Source organism: Gymnodraco acuticeps, unplaced genomic scaffold (genome assembly GCF_902827175.1).
Source record: "Gymnodraco acuticeps unplaced genomic scaffold, fGymAcu1.1, whole genome shotgun sequence".
NCBI classification, from domain to species: Eukaryota; Metazoa; Chordata; class Actinopteri; order Perciformes; family Bathydraconidae; genus Gymnodraco; species Gymnodraco acuticeps.
The window spans coordinates 3,713,411-3,739,932 of NW_022991216.1; the positions used below are offsets into that span (position 1 = coordinate 3,713,411).

Genomic DNA, 26,522 nt, shown 5'->3' on the forward strand with positions numbered 1-26,522 from the left:
AGATTGTGTATCACATGTAGTTTACACTGTAAAGTGATATCTTTACATTGCCCTCATTCTTATTGCTTTGGATGCTGTGAAAATAATCCCCGTCGAGTATGAGAACAGATGATAATAAAAACCAAAAGGACTTGAGTATACATTGCGTGCAGAAAGTTATGTAATTTCCATAGGTGTTCCAACATTGAAGGAGGAGAGTTGCCCTACTAGCGACAATCTGACTGGTCGGATTGACTGATGTTAATGATTGACAGTGACGCTGGCCAATCAGAGGCCATGCTTTGTCTTGCCCCTTGTTGGCCGCAGGGGCGACGTTCAAGGGAGCATTTTGTTCAGGACGGGAGAGTCGTGCCGTTATGTCGACAAGCTGTGGGTTGTAACAGTTTGTTCTGCCTGTTAAACCGGATTTAAACGCGAGTGAAAGTTATATGTTTTAAACCGTCCTGATAAAGGATCTGTTTAGGGTTGCGTTCTTTCGTATAATATCCCGTATAAACTGTTAAGTTTACCGAAGTGGAAGAGGATCGTCGGATCGCATGTGGATCCATGCAGACTCGGTATGTAGTTACTCATGACAAGCTCGATCACTTGACAGCGAATGTCGAACTACGAAGTGCTGTTTTTTAAGAAGTGCTAGTTGTTATATCAGTATATTTACCTTAATCCAGTTTGGTAAAACTTAGGTTACTTTTTGAGCTCTGCGTTAACTTGAAAAAGCTTTTTCCAATATTGTAATGTTGTTACATTATTATTAATCTAATGCAATTCCTAATTTACTGTCGGTTTCATGCATATGTTAATAACATGTAACTCACAATGGCACCTTATAGCAAACTCTTATCTTCCAGAATGAACGCTGGCCGATCGTGTTAACAAGCTGACGTTAGCATGTTAGCCAACTTAGCTCACAGTTAACCATCCTGCTCTCTCGACATTTTTTTTCTGCAACGTTACTGTTTTACTCTTTTAAAACACAAGTTGCTAGTATATCTCGCAGCTCTGTGTTTTCAAAATCCACAAGTTTGCTGGCAGTTTTTTGACCAAGAGATGTTACTATGTAGTAATTATCAGTGGTGCAATGTAACTAAGTACATTTACTCAAGTACATTTTTGAAAGACTTGTACTTTACTTGAGTATTTAAATGTGTTGCTACTTTGTAGTTATACCCCACTACAACTCAGAGGTAAAAGTGTATTGTAGGCCTACTCCACTACTTTTTGATAAATAATGTGAAATATAATCAACACTTAAATCAGACTTTAGTTACACCTGGAGTAAATTCACAAGCTATCCTGCAGTATACAAAGTCATTAAAACTAGCTGCACCTTTACCAGCTTTGAGAACACTTTAATGCTTCAATAATAATAAAAACATATAATACATATTATTCTGAAATGGGACAATCTGCTTAATGAGTACTTTTACATTAAGTATATAGATTCCAATACCTTAATCCATTTATTTGAGCAACATTTTGAGTGCAGGACTTTTACTTGTAACAGAGTATACCTACACTTTGGTATTTCTACTTTTACACAAATAAAATATCTGAGAGTACTTCTCCCACCTCTGCTAGTTATATAACAATTGCAGCGTTGAGAATTTAAGCTGTCACGGATCATGCTAACATTAGCAGTCTGGCTAAACAGACTGTTGGCTGAAGAGCACAGATAATGTGTGTTAACACATCAAGCCAGAAACGGTTAAATGCAGCATGTAAAGAAAAAAGCTAATCACTATTTGTGTCTGCATCAGTAAATAATGTACTGCCGGATAGTCATTGTGTTCTCAGATGATCATTAGTAGTGTACAGTATGGGACCATACTGTGTACACCATTAAATCATAAAAAAATATTACTACATGATTGAACAAAGGCAGCTTAATGGTTCACTTCATCAAAAATATTGCCCTTTTTCTTCAAAGCAAGTATGATCTGCCACCAACTTACCATGTGTCAAAGTATAGTTGCAAAGGTAGTATAAAGTAATAATATATTTTAAGTATGTGCTAAAATATTAGCCTGGTAAAATACTACAATTCTTAAAAGTGTTGCGTATGCTTAAAATGTAAGTTTGGCCAACTATAAAGTATTATAGTACTCTTATAAGTATTCTTACCACCACAATAAAATCCTCAATAACTTTCCTGCAGAACTCAGTTAAATGTGTTATATCTCATTAAGTACATTTTAGATGACATCTGAGCATTACATACTGTAATTGTCATATGCAATGTGTTACAAATGGCCTCCACTCTCACTTTACAGGTCTGGATAGTATTCTGAGGATTGCAGCTGCAGGCCATGTACTGATGGGTACATACTGTGAGGCGCCACTCCAAGAGAGCCGAAAATCATTCAGAAGAGACAGGAACTTTGAAAGAATGAAGACAAGCTAGATAGTGTTGTCTCCCAAGAACAACCAACGTTTTCTTGGTATTGGTAAATGTATACTCATACAACTATTTGTACAAGCAAATGTGTACCTGGACTGAACACATACTTAGAGAAACCTGAAAAGTAACATTTCTGGTTGAATCTTCGAAAGCACTTCTGGCACAAAGAGCTCAATATGAGTGCTGAAGGATATCAGTACAGAGCGCTTTATGACTACAAGAAGGAGAGGGAGGAGGACATCAGTCTGCATGTGGGGGACATCCTGTTGGTAAGCAAAGGAGCCCTGGTGGCCCTTGGGTACACTGATGGACTGGAACAGAGGCCAGATGAGATTGGCTGGCTGCCAGGCTTCAATGAAACCACTCAGGAAAAGGGGGACTTCCCTGGGACATATGTCGAGTTCATCGGAAATAAGTGGATCTCTCCTCCCACCCCCAAGCCACGGCCCCTCAGACCCCTACCTGAAGCTCCAGGCGTCTTCAGGGTGGGGGGGGACTGCGACTCAGAGCAAGGTGAGTTTAATAGCACAGCACTTTTCCACATACACCTCATTCACACCAACGGTGTTTCAGGGCCGGTTCGGAGCTGGAGCTTGAAAACCACCGGGTTTTCCTGTTCACACCGCAGCGGAGCAGCCTCTTAGCTCCGGAATCCGGTTCGTTTCAAGCACCAACATTTTTTCCGGCCAGAGCAAAAGCACCGCATACGTCACGCTTCCGTCGAGGCAGGGGGAATCGGAATCGTCGTTGAAGTTGATGATTACGATTGTAAAGCAGTTTTGAATGTAGCATGTAACGACTGTAAAGTTGGTAGTAAAGTCGTCCCATTTTGTTTCGACAGAGCAAAACCAAAACGAGTAGCGCTTCAACACAATCGGCCATTGTTGTTGTTGTCGGTGTGAGCTGTGAGGGGTTTCCGCACGGTTTGGCTTTATGAAGCAGGCACGCAAACGGTTACGTCATGACGCAAACGATGACGCAATGACGCAGCACCAGTCGGACTCTGTGCAGTGTGAAAAGAGCCGGAGCTAAACCGAAGAACCGGTTCTGAACCTGAAAAGCTCGGAGCTTGAACCGGAGTTGCGTTGGTGTGAATGAGGTATAAGAGCTGCAACCCACATTTTCTTCATTACTGATTTTTTACCACACAATTCTTTACTGGATTAATTGTTTGGTCTTTCACTTGAAATATTGAGATAATTAGATTATCTAGATTGTTGCCGATTCATGATTTTTTTGTTTCAGTTGATATATATTACATCAGCTATCATTGGTCAATATGGGGTTTAGTCTTAAAGCCCTACTTTCTACTTCTTCAAACAATAAAAATGCTAAGTAGACAATAATTCAGGCCCCTTTCAGTGTCTTTTTTTCCAAAAAAATGTCACCTTTCCAAACCCTCCACTGACTACTTTGAAATTTTTGATTTACTGTGCTACAACAGTGGTATACATTCAGGAGTTCATGTTTTGTGGCAATAATCAGTATACTCAACTGCTGTAATCTAAAAAAAGTCTTCATTGTTCCCTTGCCTTGGGTGTGAGCTCCATATTGCCATGTTTGCAATTTGGTGTAAACCCTCATCTAAACTCATACATACATTTTCTTGCATGTTTTCAGTTTGTGTATTTCTCGCTCAGCTAAAGCGGTTTAGTTTTTTTTTCTCTGACATGAACATTTGGTCACAAGATAACAGTGAAGCCCATCTGGCACCATGTCATCAACTGACCCCCAACTAATATTTTGTTGATTGAAAACAGAAACAACACGCATAACCGGATTTGGGTTAACAAAGTGTGAGAAACATGATGAACTAGCAGAACAGTTGCTGTCTTTGACAACAAGTGGCTCTGCCCAGAGCTGTACAGCTGCACTGGATGTGAACCACGCTCAGTCCCAGGGGACAACATTGGCGTTGATCCAGGCTATAGAACCCCAGAGCATATCGGCCATATATTACCAGCTGGTATCATCTACGTTTCTCCAAAAGCACCATCTTTAGGGCTATATTTCCCTTATCGGTGTAGAGAACGATGATACGATCACTGTATACCGGTCATTAGGACAAATTGCTCTGAAAGCCTGGGGAAACAGTTTGGATAGCTTCATCAAGGCTGAAAAAAATGCTTTCCTAGATCTTCAAAGTTGTCTAGTTTACTTTGTTTTAGTTTGTTAACTGATCATCAACATTTTTCAAGGTTGTGTTATGATTTACTTAGCAAGAACATAGAAATACAGGACTTTAGCTCTAAAACTAAACCACTCGTAAACCCACAATTTCACAAAACTATTTACAAGAATTTTACAATAAACAACTCAAATGAAACAACTTCATTTAAAGCTGTTTTTCGTACATTCCAGATGTGCAGAAAGCAGTGCGCAGAGTTAAGCAGACACAAAGAGATGAATGACAATTATTTCACTTGGTGTGAGAGGGCAAATAAGTCTAATCATATACTTCCTTAATGCAAGATAACTTGCTAAGGGTTTTACGTGGCATATAGAAGCACCAATTATTGCTGTACTGTAGTTTCTTTTTGTTGGCAAGAGATGTAAAGTAAGCTGTATTTAGCATGTTGCGTTCAAGTTCCGTGCGTTTAAAGATATTTGCATATAAAATGACCCTTTTGAAATCTGAATCAGCGTTACTGCTCATGCCACAACTATGAGCTGCAATTAAAAAAACGTGCATCTTTTTAAAGACGCTGCGGCTTGCACCAATGTGCGCTTAAGGCTGCCTGCTCACCTAAAGAGCAGCTGTATCTGCCAGGTTTCCAGTTTCTGCGCTTTGTGGTGCGATTGTGAAATTCTTTGCTGTGGTTTGCAGGCTGAGCGAGGAGCCGTATGAAGGGGGCATGTGTTAAATGGCTGTGTTGTGGTTGAGTGGCAGCGCTGAGCCTGGAGCGAGTGTGAATGTAGCACCGGGAGAAGAAAAGTCTCTGTGTCCTGAGCGGTGGGAGACACAGGGAGCGGGGGGGGGGGGGGGGGGGGGGGGGGGGGAGGGAGAGGAGAGAAGGGGCCCCTAGGTTGTGGGGTAAGGGAGAGAGAGAGCCCCTGTGCTTGCTAAAGGGTCCGTGTGAGGGATGGTGTGCAAAAGGATCAGGGCTGGAACGGGGCTGTGGGATAGGAAAAGGGGTCGATGCAGGCGTTAGGGAGCGGGGGGGGGCGGTGGGTGGGACTCGGGCTCTGCGTGCTCAAGGGGGCTTTGAAGAGGGGCTCTGCGAGGAGGCTGGGCTCTTGTTGCTCCCAGAGTGTGTGTGATTTATTACCCACCACCAAGGGATCTCACTCCCTTCCGCCTACTCCTTAGCTTTTTTTTGTTCCTTCCGCCTCCCCCTTCTCCCTTTTTTTTTTAATGTTTTGATAGTTCCTACAGTCAGCTCTGGAAGGGGGGAAAGAGGTGGAGAATGGAGGGGCCTCTCCTCTCCGAGCCACAGGGGTTTACATGAGTGCAGCAGATGTGGAGAGGGTGAGGGAGAGAGAGAAGAGGACCAGGCTGGGAAACTATTCCGCCTGATTCCAGCTCTCAGCCTTTTTTAAACATTAAAGTGTTGCTCCCTCTCTGGGCCTCTCAGTTGAGAGAATATATATGTGTTAAGGCCCGCCAAGAAAAAGGAACTCGGAGATTGAAACCCAGAGCTCAAGTAGACTCCTTTTCCTATTTGATGTATACAGAAACATAGAACTGATTTGAAAAAGGCGGAGTTTTTCCTAAAAGTTCAACTGTTTCAAAACAAGTTTGATCAAATCAACGGGCAGAAATTCAAAGCTATAAAGTCAGACTTTTCTCAATTTTGAAAGTCAAGTTGATGATGGCTCTACATGGTTAAAAAAAATGTGTGCGTGCAAAACTGTTGAGCAGCCAGTCTGAGAGCACATTCTTCTAAACGTTGGAGATAAAGGAGTGAATAAGTGGTTGTTATTTCTACGTGCTCTCACATGGTTCAACCTTACATGCTTAGTCTTGTTTAAGGAATGATTTGATGCCATCAAGCTTCATCCTCACCTTTTTCTGAGTCTGAGGCTTATCATGTTTTCAGTTCTTATGTAACAGTACATTACACTACTAACAATTCCATTTCACTCAAACATGTTAAACCTCTATGGTGAATATGACTTTAGTATGTTGCAAAAGCGGATTATTCTTTGTAAATAAACTGCCTTTTTCATTACGAGTAAAGAAAACAAAAGTGGATTAAATCATCATATATTTGTGCCATAGACTTACTGTATGGAACATTTAGGTTGAGTTGGACATTTGATACAAAGGAGACGTTAGCAGGGAGAGTTCTTAGAAAAGCTGGAGATTGACATGATGCATCTGGGCCTCTATTGAATATGTTCAGTTTTTCTTTTCTAAGAATTCCCTTCTCCCTTTTTTTCTTAATTGGGCATGTTGCAACCTATCTTTTGGATTCACACACAGTGGTATGCAGTTCACTTTTTTTCTTCTAGGAAGCACAATCACACATCAGATAATCAGTGTGACAGAAAGAAAACAGCAGCACAGAAGTTTTATCATTTGTTTGTATTTGCTCCGATGTTCCTCTGTGGGCGTAAAGGCAGCTGGAGCCAGGAATGTGTTGGTGCTTCTTTGGTGGAGGGCTGCACACAGACTGCATGGTAGACTGATTTGTAGCTTTGTGATGAATCAGTATTGTGCTAAGTGCTGATTGCAGTAACTTGGTGCACAATGCAACCGGACAATAAATGGCATGCACACTGAATAGGAACCCAGCGATTGCTGTTTTACACTGTCGTTGTACATGCTGCTTTCCCGAGGCTCATTTTAATATTGTAGTTTCATTTGACTCTTTTAGTTGTAAATATTAGCTTGTGATATTCCTGGCAAAAGTCTCGGAGGACAAAAGTAGTAGTAACTAATCCACCGCCCCCTAAAAATTGGACAAAAGCTAAAAAATATTTTGTTTGTTTCTATGTGTCTGCCAGCACAAGAAAGGCTCTTGAGGCCTAGTACCAGGGCCGGTTCTAGCCAATTTGCTGCCCTAGGTGAGATTTTATATATAAAGAATAAATGAAAAATCTCTACAAAAGACAAATACACTACTGCGAGAGAGAGAGAGAGAGAGAGAGAGAGAGAGAAAAGAAAGAAAGAAAGAAAGAAAGACAAGAGATTAGATTAGGTAGAGGCACAACGTCAAGGGGACCAGAAAAGGTATTTCAAATATGTCCTGTATTTGACCGGGAGGTGGACGAGCTAGTGGAGCTGAATACTGAGTGAGCTTTGTGCTGTGGAGTAGGCGTTGTGTAATGCTTTGAACAAGGTCGATGGCATCAGTTATTTTAACCAGCTTTGGTAAGGGTTCTGTAGTTTACAGATTAGTAGTTACACTGTTAAACATGTACAACGTAGTGCAAGAAGTACAATCACTTTATCAGGGTATTGTAAGGTTTTACATTTGATAACTCTTTATTATTTTTCGGACAAATACTGGTCAATGAAGCTGAAACGTCCATAAAACTTAAACCAGGCTCTGCACTGATTACTGTCAAAAATGATTCATAATTGAAAAACTTAATTGAGTTAAGATTGGAACAGAGCAACGTAATTCATGTTTTCTATATATTAGCTATTGGACAGAAACTAAAAAATATCAATTTATCACCAACATTTGCTTTGACTCTTTAACATATTCACATAGTTTTCTTTTCAAAACGAGAAATAAAATGACATTGGATCAGTGCATAACTCACATTGCACCTGAACGTCTTTTAAAAACAATCGCAGATGAAGACCTTCACAGATTACTTTTACTTAAAGATTGACACAAGTTTGACCATTTTTTAAATGTAGTAAATCTAAGTCTCCAGTCATGGCATGAGAGAATATATATATATCATAATATAATGACATTTGATGTGATGAAAAATGGACAACCAGAGTTAGGCCTGTGTCTTATATAATAAAAACAATAAACCAAAAATGAATATTATTCGATGCTTATGTGTTTGACTGCAACTTTAATGTAAAAGGAATACCTGAAAATCAATCCGCATTGTGGGAACAGCTAGGAAAACATTACTGTCTGCATTCTGAATATATTTCTTGAAGGCATTACATATGTACTCTTCAGGTAGTAATGGCGTATTAAAGGTGTTGGAAAGTGGGTTTTTAAAATACTGATTCGCAGTTAATTGCACATCAGGAATCTGTGGTTATGTGTGTGTTGTGACTCATCGATGGTCCTTCCTCTATAGGGTTAATTGTCAGGCTGTAGCAACAGCCTCCTCATTGGCTGTTGCTCAGCCTCTGCACTGCAGCTTCCTTCCTGCAGGAGGAGACATTGCCTGCTTTTTTTTACTTCCTTCAGCTCAAAGCTTGTATCATTCATTGACTTCTAGAACATGCATGTTAAAGCATGTTAGAGCTTCACTTCATATTTGTTCATGTTAAATCTCATGTGTTTTCTAAGTTGTTGAAGGTCTGCACCCTCTCTTATTAATTACTGTACAACCGACTTTTACATGAAACATATGTGACATATTTTGTAATATAATGCCCTATTGCTCAATAATGTGCAGCCATGTGTGCGCGGTCTGAAGTACAATCCCTTGGTTATTGGTTTTTACTGCCGTGCCCCAGTTAGACCTTTTTCAGACAAGAAGAAACGGTATAACTTGAAAATGCTGGTTACTCGAGTAGACCCTCTAAATGTATCCAAAGTGTGTGCTATCTTTAGTTTGTCGGTGGTGCCCCACGCCTGTCCTGCCCACAGTCTGCAGTCTGTTCGGTTCAGACATACGGTTTCAGGCTGGGCCCCCCAACACCACAGCAGCACTAGTGGCAGCTGCATTGACTTCCTCAACCTGTGGTTCACTAACTGACTGGCTGAGGCCTTCTGGGATATCATGCGAAGCTCTGCTAAACATTCAGGCTTGTACAGACACGTCCAAGGGGCCCCTATCTCCATACTCTCCTTTCCAAAAAAAAAATCCATTGAAAATTAGAACATGCAGTGTGTAGACCCTCTGCTGTTCTAAATAGAGTAGGACAACAGTAACATTGTGCTATTACTGTAGTAGCACTGCAGTAATACAAAGATATTTAGTGTGTTTGTGGCATTGATTATACAGTCAGGTATTATAATTTAGCTGCTAACGCGTGTGGCTGAATGTAAACAGCCCAGAATTTCAGCTACCCTTAAGTACTTGCATAACATACATCCAACTCATGCACTCTGTAAACAGTTAAAGAGATGTGATACATTCTGCCATCTATATACTTCAAAAATGATTATCATTGCGTAAAGTAACTCAAAAACTGTTTCTAAATGATTTGTGTGTATATTTGAACATGTTCCATGGGCTCCGGCGAGTATCTGCATGTTGCGCGCTTGATCTCTTGCCAAGCCATCTCAGAAGTCATCACCGATAGCTCGAAACATTTCTGCCATATCTTGTCTGCTACTTGATACAATTCCATCGTTGCTGAAACGATCACATCATTGACAGTACCAAGAAGCAACTCTATCTCCAAGTCACCCCGTGTCAGTCAGAGGCCATCCACAGATTATAGATTGTAAATAAATAAACAAAAAATACTTTTGGATCTCTTTTGACAGGTGTTCACGTTAAAGAGTTTATCACTGAGCCACTTGAAACATGCACAGAAGATTTATTTAACCTATTGTTCAATATGTGGCTATTTAAACACGTGTTGAAAAGTCTTACGTATTCACAAAATGCCATGTTTAAAACCTCTTATGTCAGAAATCTCACCTTTTTAATAAAACTAGCCTTAGGATGTGGCTTTGGGCAATTTTCTTTGATAAAACATTGGATATGTGGGTGGGTTAGAAGTTTAAATATAACTTCAGCCTATGAATCAGGTTTCTCCGAAAAAACATTGGCTGTAGAATGGCAGCCGTGTTAGATATCTTGTCTGAGAGAAAGGTTACACTTCCAAGGTGTGCGATGGCAGGGCTGCGTGTCCCGTTCTCTATTTAGGGAAACTCTGGCGTTCCATCTCGGAGTTCACTGCTTCTGAGAAAAACCCCTCCCGCTCTGCCGTTCCAATAATGTCTTCCAGATGACCAGTTGTCCTACATGGAGTTGTGTGTGTTATGTGGTTAGCAAGGACTTCAGTAATCCAGTTTCTTCACACGCAACATGCCAGCCTGTGAGCTGCGCTGGCCAAAGAGGATGTGGAATTGGATGAAGTGGTTCATTATTGGCTTGATTGAACACTCTGTGGTGGAGGAGGGTAGTTCTTCTGTAATGACTGGCATGCCTGCATCAATGGGACCAGTGGATTCAAACATTTTAATATTTCTTAAGGTAGAAAGGAAGAAAAATATGGTTACTATAAAGGGTTCCATTCATAGTTTCTGAACATTTTGAATCTGCAGTGTTGAACAGTTGAGCCTTTCAGAGAAATACCCTTTCAAAATACGCCTTTGCAAATCCAAATAAAATCCCTGCCAACCCCTTCAGCCTTTCATGTCCACACCTGGGTACAAAGTTCTAAAGAAATATAAAAAAAAATCTGGGGCCTGGCTTACCTCATATCACAGGGTATTTGCTTAGTTTCTTGGTCCAGCAAACCCTAACTTGAGTGCTCAGCACCTCCTGTTGAATCGGGCTGTTGTAAATACTCACCTTCTACTTTTGAAGGCAGTCCTTTGGTCTCGTACCTGCTTCCTCTTTGAACTTCTGAGTAGTTTTTAATTCATACACCTAATCAGCCTTGGCTGGCTCACATGACTTCCAGCCCTAGCCACATTTAATGTGAAAGCACTTCTGTCCTTTCATGGTTTGCAAGATATTTTGCATGTGTAAGTAAAAGATCTTATTATGCTCCAAATATCTGGAACAAACTCCCAGAAACCTGCAGGTCCGCTGCAACTCTGACTACTTTTAAATCCAGACTAAAGACTTTTCTTTTTGTCGCTGCTTTTAATTGAACTATTCACATCTTAGACTGCACTGTAACTTTTATCCATGTACTTTTTCTTTTAATGTTTATTTGATTAGCTTTTCTTTTTAATGACTGATTTTAAATGCCATTTTCTTAATGTCTTTCATTTTTTATAAGCACTTTGAATTTAGCTTGAGATGCTAAAAGTCATCTGTAAGCCACATGATTTAAAATGTCATACACTCTTGCAGTGTAACCAGCTTATCAACAGAAACATATTTGGCAGTTATTCTGTATTTTATAAAAGGTGATCATTTATTTTAAGTGATTTTTCAAGAAAAAACATTAAAGGTTTCACAGGGCCAGCTTCCCACCCATTGACAATTGGCACACATGGTTAACAAATTCATAATGTATCAGAACATGTGACACAAGACAGCATTGACACAAAACTAATAGTAGAAAGCACTTCCTGCTTCTTTTTACAAAAAAAGCACCTTTTTTGACAATGTGTTGTTCCCTCCTCCAGGTCTCTGCCTGCTGGACTTGACGGAGCAGTTTTCTCTCCCAGAGACGAGTCCACCCATGATGGCCAGACTCATCGAAACTATTGAGAAGAAAGGTAAGCTTCACCACGGAAACAGTACTTTAAATGTACCTTTTACCTCTGCCTGTCTTTGTTAACCGCATTTGAATGTGCATTTATGACCAGATAGTTTTCTCATTTAATAAATGTAATGAGTTTTGTTTCTGTGATTATCTGCAGGTGTGGATAACCCCACTTTATATCGAACATTTACTGCTGGTGGTGGACTTGAAGTGAAACCGTATTTTGAATGTGGTAAGCAGCTTTTCTTTTATCAGCCTATGTTAAGTCAGTCGTTTTTCAATAGTTGAATGAGGAAGAAGAAATGTTGCAAGAGTTGATGACGAACAGAGATAACAGTGTGAGGTGACCTACAAAGTGTGCTACACACCTAAAAGAGCAGAAAGTACTTCCATGGTTACATCTACGTATGAATGGTTTAGTTTGCGGTTTGCACAAACGCCAGTAAGGACGTATTTCACTTTGCACAAAGACTTTCTAGTTTTTAAACGGGTGTTGTTTTGTGCTGCAGACCCCCCCTCAGCAGACCTGGATCAGGTGGAGCTTCCCATCCTGTGTGACGGTCTGCGCAGGTACCTGCAGGACCTCCCCCAGCCCATCATCCCCACTGCAATATACGCTCAGATGGTCCTCACTGCCAAAGGTGAGAGCAGAGGACCCCCGCACAAATGCAATTATCATTTCTATTCTGCACAGAAAAACAGAAACACTGATGAAATGAATGCACTCTACCCTGCTGAACATTCAGTTCTTTGAAAACAAAACCACAAAGCATTGTCAGTACCCTTTAGACTTTCAGTTTTTAACCAAATGTGCTTTTTTCCCTCGCAGTAATTAGTGCATTACAAGTGTATTTTGTAACTTTCTCCATCGATTAGTTTCCGTTTATCTTTCTTTGTTGCAAGAGCAGAGACACTTCTCACACCACACTGTTCTGTCGCGCTGCATTCTCTTTCTGTCACATGGCCAGATACAGGATATCTGAGGTTAATAGGAACTAAAACAAGCCTGAGAGTTTATCTCTAGCATCTGTCAGCAGCCAATCACCTGCCAGTGTACCTTACGCTCATTGTCAACCACAATCTCACTGTGGTTTCATAACCTAACTGCACATGACACGCTTTTTCCACCGCTTCATTGTTTAAAGAAACGCCTCTCATTTTACGCTCCACTTCGACTCAGGCAGGATCTTTCTTTTTCACATCTGTCTAACTGACCTCTCGGCCGTCCTCATCTGTTTCTACAGAGGTGGTGAATCCTGAGGAATGTGCTCAGCTGCTACGTCGCATCGCCAGCGCCCCGACCCTGCCTCCTCAGTACTGGCTAACCTTCCACTGTCTGCTCAGGCATTTCTCCAGAGTGTGCCAAAACGGGTCCAAGAACCTGCTCAGTGCCAGAGCCCTGGGCGAGATCTTCAGCCCTGTGCTCTTCAGACAGCAGACCACCAGGTGGGTGTCAGCTGGATGGAGGCAGAGACAGACACTCAGGCAGCGACAGACAAGTGTGCAGGCTCAGTCATGCAACACTGAGACACACACACTCTGAAACATGCACACTTCCAGACACTCGCACATCAACACACTGTCAGCAACAGTCTGTCAGGCACTCGTGGGTTTAGCTGTGCACAGATATAGGTTGGAGCTTTTCTACTTACCAGCTGTTCTGCACAATTAAAGTAGCTAAGCCTGAATTGCCATCAGATTGAGACACAGAGTAATCAGAGCAGCAGAGAATCACCCGGGCTGTGAAACAGGAACTTTATCTAACTTGCCTTTTTTGTTTTTACACCCTCTGCAGTTGTGAACCCAGCCTGGAGGCCCACATCAAGATCATTGAGGTTCTGGTGACCAGTGAATTGAGTGAAAGTCAGGCGGCTCCAGGTAGCTACCACCGTCATGCACAACGTTTCAAATGCTGTTGCCTTTTTTTGTGTTCCTGCTCGAATAATATCTATATCTAAAAAAGAAATGCAAGACTGTTTAGCGTTGCACTGCTGCTGTTTGATTTGTATATTCTGCAGGGACTAGAGCTGCAGAACATAAACTGAACACCCTCAGACCTGATCTATTAATAGCTTAAAGAAAGAGTGTTGAGGCCCAGGGGGGTACACTGGAGGTAAAATACTGACATTGTAGGGCAAGTTAAGACAACTTTATCGTGTTTGAACTGAAACACATTCCCTGATGATCATTGTTGCAAAACTGTTGAACTGTTTGAATAAGGTCTACACTGGTTCTAAAGCTTTAGCTACAAACAAAGGTTCCTTGTTTGATGACCGTGTCAGATATAAACCTTGCGGTCGGGTTTGAAAGTTCATGACATGGTACAATGATTCCATGGGAAGTTGTCTAATACAGAGTACAACATGTTCTGCTAGTGTTGATTTTGGTTTCTGGTGTTTTTGTGTGATGAATGTGACTGCTGGTTGATAGTGAACACATGGCCCAGGACGTGTGTGAACTGATGAAATCTTGTTCTGGTGTTCTTCACAGGGGAGATTCTTTTTCAGGGGTGATGTTGTTATTTTGTAATATGTCAAACACAGAGCTGCACAGAGTCACTTTGCATGGCTGGTGCAGTGGTGGTCTGCACAGATGAAGCTGACCTGGGTGTGTGTGAGTGAAGTGCTCTGCGTGGCACAGTTATGTTTTTACAGTGCTAGTTAAAAGCACCATCGTTGCTGGCCCGGAGGCCCAGGGCTGACTGTGGCTGTTTCAACATTTTATTACCTGTTAGGTCTATTTATAATGTTCCTGTGCATGGGCCACGCTCAGCTGTCAGTCATTTGCACCTGCGGGAGCATTTGGCACTGAGATGGATGGATTGAAGGGCGGGCAGGCGGGCAGGACTCAAACCCTAAAACACTTTTTGTTTGTTCTTGTTATACACACACACACACACACACACACACACACACACACACACACACACACACACACACACACACACACACACACACACACACACACACACACACACACACACACACACACACACACACACACACACACACACACACACACAGAGGACGCAGTCTAATATCAAAGTTCAGGTGTCCCAAACTGGTTTCAGTCACCTGTCTCATACAGAGGGTCACAAGAAGAGAGAGAAAGAATAATCTACTTTGTAAACACATATTGTGTGTGTGTGTGTGTGTGTGTGTGTGTGTGTGCGTGCCTCCTCCCAGTTACTGCGTGCCTATTTTAAGTAAGCGACAAAAGGCCCACTTAGATTTGGTTGGCTGGAAAGTGGGCCTGCTCCACAGAGCACTTACTTGTAAAACCTAGGGCTGCTTCCGTCCTATGTCTCTCTCTCTCTCTCTCTCTCTCTCTCTATCTCTCTCCTCTCTCTCTCTCTCTCTTCTCTCTCTCTCCTCTCTTCTCTCTCTCTCCTCTCTCTCTCTCTCTCTCTCTCATCTCCACATCTCCTCCCTGTCTCAAAGTGCCCACCTCAGCAAATATTTGAAACTTTGCAAGTTAATCATAAGACTAAGACTGAACTCCCCCTGCCTCCTCCTTTACAAACAGAGGGAGAGAGAGCGAGGGAGTGACCAGAGACACGCACACACGCAGCTGGCAGAGTGGCTGCTCTCAGAACAGCTCTGACACCAGCTACCCCTAATCATTAACTATCTGCCTCGGAGCGAGCAGGCCTCGCACAGTCCAGAGAGAGAGAGAAAGAGAGAGAGAGTCAGACCTGTACCTTACTCTCGCAGCAGGAACTCATTCAGTCAGTTAGACAGTCGCCTCACGGAGAGCGGATTACCCGGATTTCATTCAGAAGCACATAAAGCTGTTGTGAAACCTTTTTTCAAAGAATTTTTTTTAAGTAACCTAAACTATGAAATGGAGCTTTGCTGGAGGACTTGAAAGTCACTCTGTTGGATGTAATTTACCTTTTGGGAATAACAGCGAAGTCGCAAAGAAGAAATTGATGATTCAACAAAATATGCACAACTCGCAACGTAAGTCTGATGTTCTGTGTCTTTCTATTTGAATCTTTTCTCATTGTCATACAAGAGTAGAGCAGTGTGTTTCAATACTTCTGCCTTCAGGCTATAATGAAAAGGGCCTGAAGATTAAGAAACAAATACTCTAGCTGAAGAAAAGAAAAGAACAAGAATAATATCTTTTGTATTTATTTTAGCGTCCAGTCATAGTTGTTAGAGAGCAGTTTTGCCTTTGGCAGCTGCTGGTGCTTCACAGTTTGTAGCTATTCTCACTAACTGCACACAAAGCTCTAGTTCTCTCTGAGGGAAGTTGGTGAATTCAGTCACATGTTAAATATTCAACCATTATCAAAATTGTATGTGTTGCCACAGTAGGTCAAATAACTATTTCAAACCCTACAGAATATTTGACTTGATTTTCCTTAGACTTCTTAAAGAAAGAGGCATTTAGGTCACAGTCTCTGGCATTAAAACATGTTTTCAAATCCACTTGTATCTAGTTATTGTGCTCAGTTGAGCTACTTCTTAAGTTATTCATGAAGAGTCCTAACAACGGTTCCTCAGTTGAACCTGGCAGGACTGCATTCCTCTTGAATCCTTGTACCTTACCAAGAACTGGGCCTATTTTAATTTCACTTAGGAAATCAGTGGAGTTATCTCTGTCACGCTGTGGGATTACAGACGTATTTTGGAGCTCTGGGTGCCGCTGACCGGGCCAGGCATTATAATTTAGCTGCGTACGTGCTGCTGCAGCAGAGCTGGCTTTGTCTGAGTGCCAGCAGTGGGTCGGACTAAAGCTCCGCACGACTCACGCAGAGGGGAGGGGCCGAGCAGCCTGCAGGAGAGAGAGCAGCTCACAGAGAGGGAGAGAGGCACAGAGGAGCAGCATGGAAACAGGCTGCAGGTCCTTTTCTTTCTGCTGCACAACTGCTTTTTAAAACGGATGCATACTAGGACGTCAAGCTGGACGCTGCAGAGCCAACAATGCATTTGTTTCCATTTAGCTGCAGTGTTGTTAAGAATTAAAGCAGGGAGTATAAAGGCTTTCAGAATGACCTCATCGCTCTCCGGAAATGAAAGATGCAGGAGTGGTTGGTGACAGACCCCCTATGTGATTGGCTGTGGTAAGTGATGTAACACGTTACTGAGCAGGCTGCTCTGAACAGTTTTGTAACTGGATGTTGAGATTGGGATGTGAAACAGTCTGATTTGCCTCTGTTTTTGCAGTCAATGCGATATGCAAGCTGTCTATCTGTAGAAATGTGTGGAGCTAATGTAAACTATGGGTAAAACTGGTTTGTCCACAAATGGGATTAAGACCAAGATTCTTTCTAGTAATCTGGAGAGGAAATGTGGATTGAAAGGCAAATGTTCTGAGAAGTGCAGCGGAAACCCTGAGCTGTGGTTGAGTTGGTAGGCTGCATTTTGCACAGATTGTTCTGCCATGTCACAACTGTAGCCAGTGCACAGTGCATGTGTTCTCAGAGCGAGTCCTGAGGGTCGCTGTAGAGAGGCTGTGATGCAGAGGGAGTGAACAAAGGCAGTGCAGATTGTGGGTTGAAAATAGCTCTCTACCTTAGCTCTGCTACAGCTAACCTCACTGTGAAACTATTAGCTTGTGAGCAGCAACCGCATGTTGAACATGTATTTCTTTAGGGTCCACAGCAGTGGTTAAATGTTCCATCACGTCACGAGAAAATCACCATAGATACAATGCAAATTAGACTCTTTGTGCTGCCTTAAACTGCAATGGGAAAATCACATTTGATTCTGGGTTGTAAATACTGAACTATGATACATAACTGGTTGTCTAACACTAAAGCTGGATATTTGTCGGATACTAAACCTTGAAGGGGAATATATTGGCAGCTCAGTATTGACAACATTCTTTAAAATGCATTTTAACCTATTTATTTTCTGTTTCATTTTAAAATGAAAATATAGCCGTGTAGCAAATAAAAGATAGGCATCATTTATTCGCTAATACCAAACGCTGTTTTTGCAGCTGGGACTATTTATAGAAATGTCCTTTTCTTGAATGAAATTCATTCTCCCTGACTCATTCATCCCCCCCCCCCCCACTGCCTCGCTGTTACCGCCTCTCCCCTGGCAGCTTTTTTTCATCCCGGTTAAATCAATGGGGAAAAAAACGAGTGAACGGGTCACAGAGCTAGTGTGTGATTCCCAGCATCCTCCTTACGCCAGACAGAATTGATTGTAGTGGGTCTCAAATTTGGTATCCAGTTGTGTTTCTGACGCTTTAAAGACGGGAAAACAAATGCTTTGAATCGTGATCCACAGCAGCATTAACACCGCTGCTAGTTGACAGAAAATCAATAATTTAATTCAAGTGGAGACCCATTTCATGTGAATGTGCTCCAATCACGTTTCAGTAAATTAATATCTATTCTATTTCTCTCCTCACAGCTCTACCTCCAAAACCACCCAAGCCCACAGCTGTGACTAACAACGGTATGAACAACAACATGGCGCTGCAAGACGCCGAATGGTACTGGGGAGACATCTCAAGGGAGGAGGTCAACGAGAAGCTGAGGGACACGGCGGACGGTACGTTCCTGGTGCGAGACGCCTCTACGAAGATGCACGGAGACTACACTCTGACTCTGAGGTGAGTTTGAAACCATTTCCTCTTATCTACCAGCTTCTATTCTATTATTGGAGGTCATTTAACACCTTTTTTCGTCTACAGGAAAGGGGGAAACAACAAGCTCATTAAGATATTCCACCGGGATGGGAAGTACGGCTTCTCGGACCCTCTGACCTTCAGCTCAGTTGTGGAGCTCATCAACCACTATCGCAACGAGTCGCTGGCTCAGTACAACCCCAAACTGGACGTCAAGCTTCTGTATCCAATCTCCAAACTCCAGCAGGTAAGCCGGCAGCTGAGAGTGGAAACTAGCAGCGCTTAAAATGCTTGAATTCAAACAATTGAACTGCAACTGTCTTGTCTCTGTTCTTAGGATCAGGTGGTGAAAGAGGACAACATTGAGGCCGTGGGGAGGAAGCTCTGCGAGTACCACCAGCAGTACCAGGAGAAGAACAAAGAGTACGACCGTCTGTATGAAGAATACACCAGAACATCACAAGTGAGTGCAATCCAGAGTCCGACTACCATCCTAAACTGTACTGCAATATTTCCACAACATGCACTAACCCTGTGCCTTCTTTTCCAGGAAATCCAAATGAAAAGGACAGCTATCGAGGCGTTTAATGAAACCATCAAGATCTTCGAGGAGCAATGCCAAACACAAGAGCGCTACAGCAAGGAGTATATTGAGAAATTCAGGAGAGAAGGAAACGAAAAGGAGATCCAGAGGTAAGAATACATCACACTGTGCCATGGAAAAGAAGCGATTGTAGCACGTAATAAAAGATGGATTGTGTTGAAATTCAACGTCATTATTGCTTTTTAGGATTATGGGCAACTACGAGAAGCTGAAGTCCCGGATTAGTGAGATCGTAGACAGCAAGCGGAGACTGGAGGAGGACCTGAAGAAACAGGCTGCAGACTACAGGGAGATCGACAAGAGGATGAACAGCATCAAGCCCGACCTCATCCAGCTGCGCAAGACCAGAGACCAGTACCTCATGTGAGTACTCTGATCAGCTGCTCCGGAAACTTTAAACTTCCCTCTGGGGAAAATCAAATTGGATCTGCCCTGGTTTCTAATGTTCGCTCTGTTGTAGGTGGTTGACCCAGAAGGGAGTCAGACAGAAGAAACTCAACGAGTGGCTCGGAATCAAGAACGAAAACACAGAAGAGTGAGTATCTGTTTTACTTTTGACAAATGAACTGACTGTAAAAATGTGTTCCCTCATAACTTACACCTGTGTACGTTTGTTTTGTTTTTCCAGTCAATATTCTATGGTGGACGATGATGAAGACCTTCCTCATCACGACGAGCGGTCCTGGAAACTGGGCAACATCAACCGGCTGCAGGCGGAGGCGCTCCTCCAGGGCAAGAGGGACGGAACATTCCTGGTTCGAGACAGCAGCAAAGCAGGATGCTACGCCTGCAGCGTTGTGTACGTATCTACCTGTGTTTCATACAGCTGCTAGTTCACAAACTGTAGTCAGGTTCCTCCTCTACATACCCAACATTATATTCCTATGTTCATCCCAGGCTCATACGATGCTCGAGCAGTGTTTAGTTTTAATTCAAGTGGGTATCGTCCATATTCATCGTCTTTTTTGTCACTAAAAGGGAAGATATTGACTTGTTCAGCAAATACTGCTAGAGCATCATACTAGCATCAGATACATTTTGGCCTACATTTTTCCACAATAAGAATCCCCCTCTACATTAAAATCAATCTTCTTACATCTAGTATCAACATAACATTTGTTTAATGTAGGTATGAGCAGCTTATTATTGTTCTAAGACTTGATGACGTGTTTTTAAATAGCGAGTGGTCAGAAAGAGCGCTTTTGTTCCTGTGTGTGACTGTGTTTCCTCTCTTTGCAGTGTGGACGGTGAGGTGAAGCACTGCGTCATCAACAAGACCCCCTCAGGTTTTGGTTTCGCCGAGCCGTACAACCTCTACGGCTCACTGAAAGAACTCGTACTTCACTACCAGCACACGTCTTTGGTCCAGCACAATGACTCTCTGAATGTGACGCTAGCGTACCCCGTTTACACCCAGCAGAGACGGTGAGGCCCCGGCTGTTTCCACGGACACACAGAGAAGGCCTCATAGAGAGTTAAGAGATACAGGTCCTTGGACTCCATGTTTTAAAGAAAAAAGAGGCTCTGTTTGCCTGACCCAGATTTGAAATCGGAGGAAGAGGCTCCGTGAAGCCTGAAACATTTCAGTGACTTTGCCCGACCACGAGCCTGAGGCGAGTCTGAATGTAGATGTATTTCTCCGTTGCTTTTTGTGGGAGCACAGAATGGAGAGGAAACTGCTGAACTCTCTGCAGCCGAGGACGTTTGAGGCCTTTTCCTAATGGTGCTTGTTCTTTTTCAAAGCTTTACCAGCCGGGAATGTCTAATCGCAACAGATGAACTCTTCAAATGGAAGTGTACTCACCGGCCACGACTTTATTTTTCCACTCTTCGTTTTATTTTCCTTTAACGTCATCTTTGTGTTTGTTTCTTTGTTTGTGTGTGTGTGTGTGTGTGTGTGTGTGTGTGTGTGTGTGTGTGTGTGTGTGTGTGTGTGTGTGTGTGTGTGTGTGTGTGTGTGTGTGTGTGTGTGTGTGTGTGTGTGTGTGTGTGTGTGTGTGTGTGTGTGTGTGTGTGTGTGTGTGTGTGTGTGTGTGTGTGTGTGGTGTGTGTGTGTGTGTGTGTGTGTGTGTGTGTGTGTGTGTGTGTGTGTGTGTGTGTGTGTGTGTGTGTGAACACAAGTGTTTTTGTGTACGTGGCTGTGAGTGTGTGTGATTGTCCATGTGACCAAAACTCATAGAATCAGGAAAATGTGTGGCATCAGGGGGATGTGTAACACATTTGCTTGTGTTAACTGTTCAGTAGCAGACCATGGATCAGCTGATAAATGTAGCAAAATGGCACTTTTTAAACAAAGTTTAATTTTTTTGAAAAAGACTCCTATGGACTTTTATGAGAAGAGCAGAGAGGACGAGGCGTCTGCATTGTGGTGCAGAAGCAAACTTGATCTTTACTGTGGGCAGGTGAAACTATGAATGGACTCATGTACATATGTGAAAAGTCATGAATCAAAGTGCACCATACCAAAATGGATCAGTTCCTGTTTAGTTATATTCTGATCTGCTATGCAATTATTTCTCCATTATTTCTTCAGAACTGTGTTTTATTCTGTTGCAACCCACGATATAAGCTTGTTTTATTGCTTGAAAAGTATCTTTTCCTGTGTAAATATCCAAGAGGATATTTTGTGTCAAAATGCCAAGGTACGGTAAAAGAAAAACTGCTTATGGCTTTTAAAAGATAATAGCAAAATACACTTTACTATAAATTACTTTAACAACTGGTATAAAGATGAGTATTTTATTTTTTTGCTTCAAACTAATGTTCTTCTCAGGCAGAGCCTTCTGAGTATTTGAGCTGCTTCAGTCACAAATACTATTTCTTACAGAGATACTTGTAGTTCTCTGTTGGACGGGCAGAGAGCACTCACAGAACGGGAGGATGGGATTGTACAACCCTTATCTAACCATCACCACGAAAACAGCAGTATAGATTTATTTTCTTATAGAATATATATGTTCCCACATGAGAATATATCAAAGCAGACTGGTGTTTTCAACAGATGGATATTGTTATTAAAAGATCGATTTACATTGTCCACTTAGTATTTTTCTGTATCAGAAAATCACTGTGTTTACATGGTTGGACCGGCTCATTTCAGATAGTCTATAATTTCATATTTCAAAAAGGACAACATGTGCCAGTGGAATCCTTACCAGAAAAAAGTCAGCCACAGCTCAACCAGATTTACTTTCCCACATCTTTATTCTAGCTTTTAAAAGTCCAAGGGATCGGTACGTGTGTAAACCCAGTGACATGAAAATAATTAAGAACATTAAATGAACATTAAATGAAGCCACCATTATTACTAATCACATCAAGACTAACTGATGATTAAATCACTTCAAAAATGGTCTGCCCTAAAATAATTTTAGATGTTATATTTGTATTCCCACTCATTCCCATTCAAGCACACTTTTAAATATATATTTGTGTAACAAATGAGTTGTAAGAGAAATAAATAAATAAAACTTAACCTAATGTAATTATGATTTATTTTCAAATTTGACTCTTAATAATCTCCATCTTTGGCATCTCTTTGTGCAAAAAGGTAAACAGATTACCAGTCTCAAAGCGTTCACTTCCTGTCAAAAGAAACGTGAAAAGAAAAAGTTCATGTCGTTGGACATTAAGACATTTCTCAGCATGGAAACATTGTATAATTTTTTGTTTCCTGCATATTATTCTCCCCTCGTGGCAGAAAAGTTGTACACTTGTACAAACTACTAAATTGTGTTTTAGATGTATTTGACCAGGTAACTCATCCAAGAGAAAATTGTAGCAATGATAGTAACTGCCATTTATTCTAGGTTTTATTGGTTCTGAATCATGAATGACCTGACATTTATTTTACTAGAAGATTTTCCTTCCTCCCCCATCAGCTGCTGGCATGAACGTTTTGTTTCTCATTGTCACAAAACAATTATTTTTTTCCAATAGTTCTTGGACAACATGCACCATTATTTTCTTTGCCCCAGTTCTGGGTTGTATGATTATCTTAGGTGTCTTTCTTTTTTTCTGAAGCTCATCTTTTTGTGGTTGTCCCAGACATGATGATTGGATTGAGATTTACCAGTGTTCTCCAAGTTTTGCTTCAAATCTGTATTGGGCTTTGTTAAAAAGGAAATAAAAAAACACCTTTTTAAGAAACAAGTATTGTTTTATGGTTTTATTGTTCAAAGAAATGCAATCATTGGATGGATGGCATTATCATGTCGTTTGAAATTTCCAAAATTATAAAATTGTTTATTTTTCTGAACGTTTTGCCATTCTTAGCTATATCTACATAGTCGTATGTCGACAAATGTCTTAAGAACAACATAGTTTAGTATGTAGAACATTTCATCAAAAACGACATAGTATAATATGTCGATAATATCATAAAAAACGACAGTGTAGTATTTAGAACATTTCATGAAAAACGATATAGTATATATAGTATGTCGAAAATATGTTTACAAAAAACGAGATATAGCATGTCGTAAATATCATAAAAAACGACAGTATAATATGTCGAAAATATGTACAATAATTACATACTACAGTATAGTATGTAAAAAAATATATATAATAAAACCGACATACATATGGCATATATATCTACATATATCTACATATGGCATGTAGAGAATTTAATAAAAAACATCATAGTATTGTATGTTGAAAATATGTTAAAATAAATGGCATAGTCTGTAGAACATTTCATGAAAAACGACATGGTATGTCGAAAATGGGCAAAATAACAACATATGTCGAAAATATCATAAACATGATATATTATGTTGAGAATATGCATAAAAACTTTACGGTATAGTATGTTGAATATATTGCATGTTTTCGACATCGTTTTTCATGAAATTGTCCTTTTTTGGAAAATGTCGACATAGGCCTACCATGTTGTTTGTTTTAGTATATATTCAACATACTATGTCGTTATTTATGAAATGTTTTGACATATTTTGTTTTTTATGAGATTTTGCCATTTTTGTCGGTTGTTTTTTAATTTCGACACACTACAGTATACTATTTTTTGTGTGCATATTTCGACTACTATACTAAAAATCGACATAATATACTATGTCCTTTTTTGGCATATTTTTGACATACGTATGTTGTATTTTATGTAATTTTCGAAATACTTAACTACGTCTTTTAACATATGTTCGACGTTCCTATGTCGTTTTTTGGCAAATATTACGACATACTGTCATTCTTTTGCATATTTTCGACCTATACTTTGTCTTTTTTTATGACATTTTCAACATACTAAGTCGTTTTGTTGCATATCTTCGACATACAATACTACATACATAGTATACTATGTCGTTTTTTTGGAAAATGTTCAACATACGATTGTTTTAACATATTTTCTACATACTATACTTTTTCGTTTTTTATGAAAATGTACACATGATATACTGTGTCGTTTTTTTAAACATATTTTCAACATACTATGTTGTTTTTTGCATATTTTTGACATACGTCCTTTTTTGGCAAATTGACGAGATACTATACTATGTCGTTTTTTAAAACATATTTTCAACATACTATATATACTGTCATTAGTATACAATGGTTTTTTATGACATTTTAAACATACTATGGCGTTTTTTTACAATATTTTCAATATACTATAATATGTCGTTTTTTCATAAAATATTTTACATAGTATACTTTTTTTTAAATGAGATTTTTGGCATCCTATACTATGGCATTTTTATGAAAGGGTTAGAAACGTCAAAAGGAAAATACTTCTGCTCTAGTTCCATTTCTGGTGAAAAGTGGCTCAGCGTAGATCATTAAATAAAATGTAGCACAACTATAACCATAGATATTTTAAAATGAAAGCATTAAGATGTTGTGTTAGTGTGATCTTTGTTTATGTGCTATGATCACAGGCTACTTTAGGAGATTATGGGTGGCCATTTTACAGCTCCTCTATCTGTGATTAATGGTCATAATGTGCAGGGAATCTTAAACCCCATGCCTGTTTTTTAGATTTCAGGCTCGAAAATGACATTCCCAGAACAAATGAACATATCTTCCCTTCTAAAAGGGTTAAATTAATAATCTTTTTTTCCCAAAGTAATGATAAACCAGTGAGTTGGATGTAGAAACGTCAGAATCTATATAGATGTTTTTTATTTTAAAGAAAATTCAGATTGAACATGGTAAATTATAGTGTCCGTCCAAAAGATATGTTGTACTTATAGTGAAAACCAAGCCCGCCTTAACCTGCCATCAGGCCCTGGGGCTGATAGTTTTTGTAGGCCCTCTATTTAAACAACAAATCAAAGTCATTTCCTCGGCAGGCTCTGTGATCGCACTTCTCCACTCTACCTGCGCCTGGTCCTCTCCTCCAGATGAGTGACCTATCGGGCCTCCCTCATGTATTTGTCCGGTTGCCGTTGGCTCCCCTCCACGTAGCAAGTCCTCGTCGTCCTCTCCATCTCCTCCAACAGATAATGTCCCTCCTGTCTGTTTTTCCTCTCCCGCTAATCCATCGCTATCAGAACCAGACAGCCTACTTGGCTCCAAGGCCCCGTGGCCGGCACCGCTGCCGCTCGGTACAGAACTCATCTGTCCTTCCTCCTCATCCTGGCCTACAGGTTTAAAATAACCTGTAGGCTTCGACATGTTTTGTAATAGCTGCTTGTCTCGAAACTCCTTTTCCCTCAACAATTTCCTTTTCCGAGCGCCACTCTCAAACTTTTTCTTCTCCGACATTTTCTCCTAAACAACCTTCATCTGTCACTCAATCACTCGCAATTTGAATAAGTCACATGTGAAGCATATTCTCATTCTGATTGGCTGTTAAGTGGTGCCCACTGACTGTTACGGAGTCATCATTTTTGAGAAAAATCTCTGGAATCCATCGATCTGATTGATTAGCAGAGCAAATGATCAAAATAGTATGGAGGGAAGATATTTTCGTTTGGATTACTGGTCTGGGGGAAGCTCACGAGTGTGTGTGTGTGTGTGTGTGTGTGTGTGTGTGTGTGTGTGTGTGTGTGTGTGTGTGTGTGTGTGTGTGTGTGTGTGTGTGTGTGTGTGTGTGTGTATACGTGTGTGTGTTTGTGTATTTTTGCGTTTGTGTGTATTGTGTTTGTTTCCCGGGGAAAACACTCACGAGAAACCCCGGCTGTTTCAAGTTACTCCGTTCTCCGCTTGTAATTATGCCGTCACAAGCTTCAAAGTTGTATTTATCATCTGAATTTGCCGAAACAAGTTTAATATTCTGAAAGCCAAGACTTTGTTTATTTGAAATCAGATGAAAACAAACTGTAACGGACCCTGCCGTGTTATCTATGATTACTATACGCCTTACATTAATAATTTCAGCGGAGGGAGGGGAAGCGGCGCTGCGGAAGAGCAGAGTAGCGAGGGAGAGCTGTCTTCTTCCCTTTACAAGCTTCAAAAATGTATTTATCGTGTGATTTTGG

General features: G+C 40.9%; 1 protein-coding gene across 4 annotated transcripts; it reads left to right on the top strand.

The window, feature by feature from the left end:
- The first annotated feature begins 288 nt into the window (after positions 1–288).
- pik3r1 (phosphoinositide-3-kinase, regulatory subunit 1 (alpha)) lies at positions 289–21,061 on the top strand. 4 transcript variants are annotated; one of them, XM_034238873.1, is made up of 15 exons: positions 289–557; positions 2,271–2,911; positions 11,806–11,898; positions 12,043–12,117; positions 12,395–12,526; positions 13,130–13,331; positions 13,681–13,763; positions 18,260–18,461; positions 18,543–18,723; positions 18,814–18,939; positions 19,027–19,169; positions 19,267–19,443; positions 19,541–19,615; positions 19,709–19,879; positions 20,320–20,509. In XM_034238873.1, exons 2-15 carry the CDS (start codon positions 2,575–2,577, stop codon positions 20,507–20,509), a joined length of 2,187 nt encoding a protein of 728 aa, XP_034094764.1. In that variant the 5' UTR covers positions 289–557; positions 2,271–2,574. The 4 variants fall into 4 exon arrangements, with proteins under 4 accessions (XP_034094764.1, XP_034094763.1, XP_034094765.1 ...); XM_034238872.1 differs by lacking the exon at positions 289–557 and having other exon boundaries at positions 2,575–2,911; positions 20,320–21,061; XM_034238874.1 differs by lacking the exons at positions 289–557; positions 2,271–2,911; positions 11,806–11,898; ... (2 more) ...; positions 13,130–13,331; positions 13,681–13,763 and adding an exon at positions 15,397–15,847 and having other exon boundaries at positions 20,320–21,058.
- The last annotated feature ends 5,461 nt before the right edge of the window (positions 21,062–26,522 follow it).

What these genes read in the sequence shown, in the direction of transcription:
- pik3r1 (XM_034238873.1), top strand. Translation starts at nt 2,575, where the DNA reads ATGAGTGCTGAAGGATATCAGTACAGAGCGCTTTATGACTACAAGAAG. An exon ending in AACGAAAAGGAGATCCAGAG is followed by an intron (nt 19,170 to 19,266) that starts GTAAGAATACAT and finishes ATTGCTTTTTAG; the next exon opens with GATTATGGGCAACTACGAGA. An exon ending in AAGAACGAAAACACAGAAGA is followed by an intron (nt 19,616 to 19,708) that starts GTGAGTATCTGT and finishes TTGTTTTTCCAG; the next exon opens with TCAATATTCTATGGTGGACG.